The sequence below is a fragment of the Cupressus sempervirens genome, chromosome 3, assembly GCF_028749045.1.
Source record: "Cupressus sempervirens isolate cs-2001-9-10 chromosome 3, ASM2874904v1, whole genome shotgun sequence".
Lineage (NCBI taxonomy): Eukaryota > Viridiplantae > Streptophyta > Pinopsida > Cupressales > Cupressaceae > Cupressus > Cupressus sempervirens.
The window spans coordinates 1,082,610,785-1,082,616,621 of NC_143120.1; the positions used below are offsets into that span (position 1 = coordinate 1,082,610,785).

Genomic DNA, 5,837 nt, shown 5'->3' on the forward strand with positions numbered 1-5,837 from the left:
ATACCTAAATGGTAAACCGTTGGCACTCACATAGAGCTGCTCAGCAAAACAATGGAATGTGATGGGAATCTCTTTAATTAGGGACTTAAGGATTGATAATCGGTTGGGTACATGAGATGATCTTAGAGTTAGATTTGGTATCCCACAGACTCAGAAAAAAACATATACTCTAATTTGCAAGGCACTTGGTACATGTAACTTCTCCAAAACTCTTGACTTGGATAGTTTTTTCATTCAATTGTTGTGGAAAGATGGTACAGTTTTTAATGAAATTTTAGTTAAGCAGTTATATTCTATGCTTGTTTCTGATCCTGAGATTTTTCAAAAGGTGATCCAAGGGTGTGGTTTGTGTTCTCCCTTTTCTGAATGGTCTTTCTTTTTTCAGTACTTGTGGCAGACTTAAGTGGAACCCAAAAAAGTTTATTTTAAATGGCTTTTGTTGCTTAAAAAACTTGCCTTAGGACCTAACCTGGAGTCTTTAGATCTTTCTTCTAGCTGCTGTAAAATTTGTGATTCAGCTGAGTCGTTTGAGCATGTTTTCTTTCAATGTGATTTTGCTGTTATGATATGGTCAATTTTTTTGGGCAATCTTATTGTATGGAATTCAAAGTCAGGTCTCTCATGGAGTGAGATCTTAGCTGGATATGTTGAAGCTTTCGACTCTAAGCTTAACTCTTTTGGTCTGCTCTACTTGTGAAATTTTATGGTTCCTTTGGAAAGTGAGAAATGAAGAGGTTTTTTAGCAGAAGGATAGAGGACTTACTCAGTTTAGTCGTAAACTCACACATTTTTCCATTATGTCACAGGTTTCACTCTCTTTGGAAATCTCTATGGGTCAATTCATGACACTGGTCAGGGATGGTATGTTACTTATTCACAAGGATGAAATCAAGGCTTTCAAATACCTTGATCAATTTAAGGATATGATGGACCCAGAAGACATAAAACAAATTGTTAAAATGATGGAGGATCTACACATTTCTCCTAGCACCCAGCAATCTGCTGCAAAAGTTTCTATAGGTGAACAGGTTCAGCCAGCTAGTGATTTTGTTCTAGCAGGATGGAATGATGAGTTTTTTGATGCTGCTTTTCTTCAATCTCTGGTTTCTAATGATGGATGGGGTCCGAATATTAATCAATAGTATTTCTTAGTTTGATATTCGGCAATTTTGTTCAGCTTGTTATTATTAGAACAACTTTTCTCTAGTTCTGGTTATTCAGGATATCTCTAATACTGTTTTGATTAGTTATAATGTAATACATATGGGCTGACTATCCTGTAAGTCATGCTTAGTAATGATCTGATAGTCCTTAATTGTTTGTTGCTCGGGTAGTTTATGATGAACAGTTCAATATGAACCTGATGTATTCAGTTTTTAATCTATTCTAATATCAATCAAGTAGTACTGTTAATGGCCCTAGGTGGCCTTATGCTAAGACTCTTAATAGTTTAGATAGTTTACTATGGTTCCAGAGTCAAAACTTTTGTTTATAGTGCTGTTAATGCTTAACTGTTGATATATTTGCACCTTTTGGGCTTGTTGTTCCAGAGGGACAGCATCCTTGTTTTACTGCTTATTAATATCAAAAACATATAAATTTTATCAATATATACATTTAACCACTGTATATGCACTTAAACAATAAATAATCCATATATTAATACATTATGAATATTGAAATGTACTATTGATTCATTCAAAAAATCAATTAGATTGAAAAAAAATGTGGATAATATTTGTGAGCCATAGTTCCCACAACCAGGTAACTGAATACAACTCTGCTGGAATAGTGCAATTCAAGGAATTGGAAAACAAATTGAGTCTCTCCATGGCCAAACAGTTTACCAGGGCCATGGGAATGCAATCTATAAGAAATTTGTTAGAAAGGACAATCACCCATCTCGATAACTTTCCAATCTTAAATGAAATTGCTCCTTCAAGCACATTCAAAGATGGTGATAAGACATGCATTTTGGTGCAGTACTCATCAACTTGAGAATAGTGCCCATTAAAAGATTATTGCCAGGATCTAGTCTTTAAGTGCAAAGCAATTTGTCAAACCTTGAGGGATGATACAACTCAATTTACTGTAAGAAAGAATTAATACCTGATTGCGAAAAAACATTTTTGCACCAACTAGGATTTTTTGGGAAAAAAAAAGCATAAATATCAAAGGCTTTCCACATTAGAATTGTGTTTTTCCTGTGCTTGGGCCACATTGATCTTCCAGCAGGTTTCAGGCGGGTTTTGTGCAAGTTTTAGATGAGTTTTAGATAAGATTTATGCAAGTATCAGGCAAGCTTTCTGCAAGTTTCCATGCAAGTTAACTTGTGAACCACTCCCTAGGTTAAAAACCCATGAGTACTTGCAAGTATGTAAACCATGGTCTGATGGTTTAAATGTAGGATTGTTGTTCTTATCACCAAGGGTCGAAGCCTGTTGGGGTGTTATTGTTGAGTATCTATGTTGGAGATGAGGGCCTCTATGTTTGGCCTCACTAATTCATAGCTCTGGGTCAAAAGCATTTACCCTTTAAAAATACTAAAATTTATTATATGTTTAACTCGCATGATATAATATCTGGAAACTTGTTTCCTGATCTGGTAGCTTAAGTATTACAAGCATGGTAGACAGAATCTTAAATATTGTGAACTTAGTTGTCAGGCAGTGGACACAGAAGAATCGACAAGTTGTACAGCTTCAATGGTACTTGCTTTTTAAATAAAGAGAGTTTTTATATGTTGTGATAATAGGATGTGTTTCTAGCTTGATGCACATAATGAAACCTATAGCAAAAGAGTGATTTGGAATGTACAAAATTCGAATCACAATAGATGTACATAAATAACTTCTTCAAGACTTGTCAAGTTTGACAGCACTTTTACATTTCAACCAATATAAATTAGTTTGAATGCAAAGCCCCTACTTAAGAGTTACAAGCATGGTAGACAGAATCTTAAATATTGTGAACTTAGTTGTCAAGCAGTGGACACAAAAGCATCGACAAGTTGTACAGCTTCAATGGTACTTGCTTTTTAAATAAAGAGAGTTTTTATATGTTATCATAACAGGATGTGTTTCTAGCTTGATGCACACAACGAAACCTTTAGCAAAATAGTGATTTGGAATTCCAAATCACAATAGATGTACATAAATAACTTCTTCAAGACTTGTCAAGTTTGACAGCACTTTTACATTTCAACCAATATAAATTAGTTTGAATGCAAAGCCCCTCCTCCCTCATTCAAGAAGACTTTAGCGAAACAGTTATTTATTCTAAAGTCTGTGGTGTATAAAGCTGATCAACTGAATGGTGCATTTTAACCATAACCAAATTCAAGCTGCATGTTTCGGACAAGTGCAACAAAGCAAAACTAGGCATTAGATGAGACTTATACGTAAGAGGATCATCAAGCCTATTACAATTTCTCAACTTCATTAACTAACAGTTAAGTTGTTAACTAAAATGAAAATCTCAAAGTAAGAATATTGGGGTTAGCTTTGACATCCATCCTGAGAAACAAGACTCTCTCAAACAACAGCAAAATACAAATTTATTCATGCAAAAAGAGTTACTGGTAATAGCATCTTAGCTAAAAAATCAAATACGTATGCATCCATTATTGATGGCAAAGAGATTTTTTTAGAAATATAGCATCTTTCAATACAAGCAGAAGCCCGGGATGGCACTGGTAGCCAAAAGAACATGTACAAGTCTATGGTCTAAATAGAATAACCTGCAAATACAAAATAATTCATGCAACCATGTACAAGTCCAGAGTAGAAATAGTTAAAATCGAGCAATGTGAAACATTCAGTGCACCTGGAATGCCAAAGGAGCCAATAGCATAGGAACAATATTACTCTTTAAAGGTTGCCTATAACTTGTTCGACAAGTTGATAAAGACTCCTCTAAAACCGGCAATTCTGATGCACCAGTCCATTGTGATCTGATCTCCTTCATTAATAGCTAAAACTAGGCAGAACACCAAGAGATCAGTTTCTTGAACCAATCTCATGCAGAAGGATTGCACAAAAGCCTCATTCCACAGCCTGTCTATTTACATACAGAATGCCTCTCAAGAAAAAATCTATAAAAGTTTTTGAGCAAAAGCCAAGTTAAACAAGAGCACAATAGGGACTCATCTTGGTCCATTGGAATATCGAACCAAATAGCCCGGCACAGTTGGGGCATTCATTTGATAATGCACATTCATGAACCTTGGCCAATGGAGGGATGGGTCTGCTAAAAGAGGGCTATATTTGGCAACATTTCAAAAATTTGAGCTTAGCAAACCTTTCACCAACTTTTCTCTATAGAAAAACCCCCTATCAAACCCATCATTCTGAAATGCATTTGAATCCATTACAGATGCCAAGCCAAACCCCAAAAAGAATTGCACAAACAACCACATCTATTAATAGAACAAGTCTCACATTGCGCCACCACATCCTCTGAGCAAGTTGCTGCCCTTTACTCCTAAAACTAGCACTCTTCTGCAATGCCAGTGGTGTTGGCAAAACCCCACCTGGCCTGTTACCATCCATAACTATTTCAGCCCTATTACTATTCCCCTTGTTAATATCCAATGTCTTACTGCTATTTTCCATGACAATATCCCTAATCTCGGTCACGTGATCCTTACTCTTCTTCTTATTTGCATTCTTCTTTTTTTCATGACCACCCAACAATGGCCTATTATTGGAATCACCCCCAACATGTGCATTCTCATACAATGGCATAGAAGCATCAATAGGAGAACTAAATACCTGGGGTGATTGATGAGTTATTGAAGCAGATTGGGTAGTGGGCGCCATCATTTCCTCCTCCGAAATCCGATCTTTCTCTATTTGCGGAACACCGACCAGAGGACTTACCAGCCTCTTATAAACAAGTCCAAATTCGTCTCTAAAACAGCAAGAACTAAACAGCAACCCATCAGAGCAGCTGCCCTCGGTCTTCAATAGCCTCTTAAACTCGTCCCTCACATTTTCCAGAAATAAAAAAGCCTGAGATTTTCCCAGGGCCTCGTCAACAATAGCAAAGTAAACAAAAGGGCCGTCCATCAAAAAATTGAACATTTTTTTCCTGGTTGTGTGAGTAAATCGGCTGTGCAATGGAGGGATTTTCTCCAGGCATTGAGTAGCTAAATCCTCTAATTCCGCATCGCCTTCGCTGTACTCCGCTAAAATCATGGTACCCCGCGATACGCATGAATAATACACCAAATTTTGCAGGGACTTCGGAGAGGACCCCATTTAATTTCTTCTGGACCAGATCCGAAATGGGTATTGTGTTTTCAGCCTCACGGCTGCATTTTTAGGGCCCTTCAGGTTGTAAAACAATATTTTGCCTCGATTTCGTACAGTTTTTTAATTTCTTACGTAAACAAGCAGTCTGCGTTTTTTCCCGTGACGACTTGGGATCTCTTTTGGATGAGGGTGACCGTAAATTTTGTCTAACTTTTTTTAAAATGGTTACCTGACATTGCCTGTCGGCGATAATTCGGATCCGTGGCCCAAACAAAGTGTTTAATTATTGTTGGAAAACTAAGTAATTCGTATTCTATGTTGGGAGGTAACATGGGTGGGTAAATTTTGACGAGGTTGGAAGGGGGCTGAACCTCCAGTTTTATGGTTCCGCTGGTTTTTTTAAACTGAAATTTTAAGAGTAGAGGAAATGCACTTTTCCTACTGAATTGAGTTTTAAGGAGGGAGTACATGTTCAATGGGTTAGTAGGATGAATGAATGAGTTTTAATGAGTACGGTAATAATATATTTGGGGAGTATTTTATTATGTAAAAATATAAATGTAAAAATTTGAATATTTTTTT

The 5,837-nt window shown here is 36.6% G+C and overlaps 1 protein-coding gene across 1 annotated transcript; it reads right to left on the minus strand.

Annotated features, from left to right (window-relative positions):
• Positions 1 to 3,622: 3,622 nt before the first annotated feature.
• On the minus strand, positions 3,623 to 5,499 carry LOC149570523 (phytolongin Phyl1.1-like). Its single transcript, XM_089823119.1, has one exon. It carries the CDS (start codon positions 5,259 to 5,261, stop codon positions 4,344 to 4,346), a length of 918 nt encoding a protein of 305 aa, XP_089679245.1. The 5' UTR covers positions 5,262 to 5,499; the 3' UTR covers positions 3,623 to 4,343.
• Positions 5,500 to 5,837: the final 338 nt, after the last annotated feature.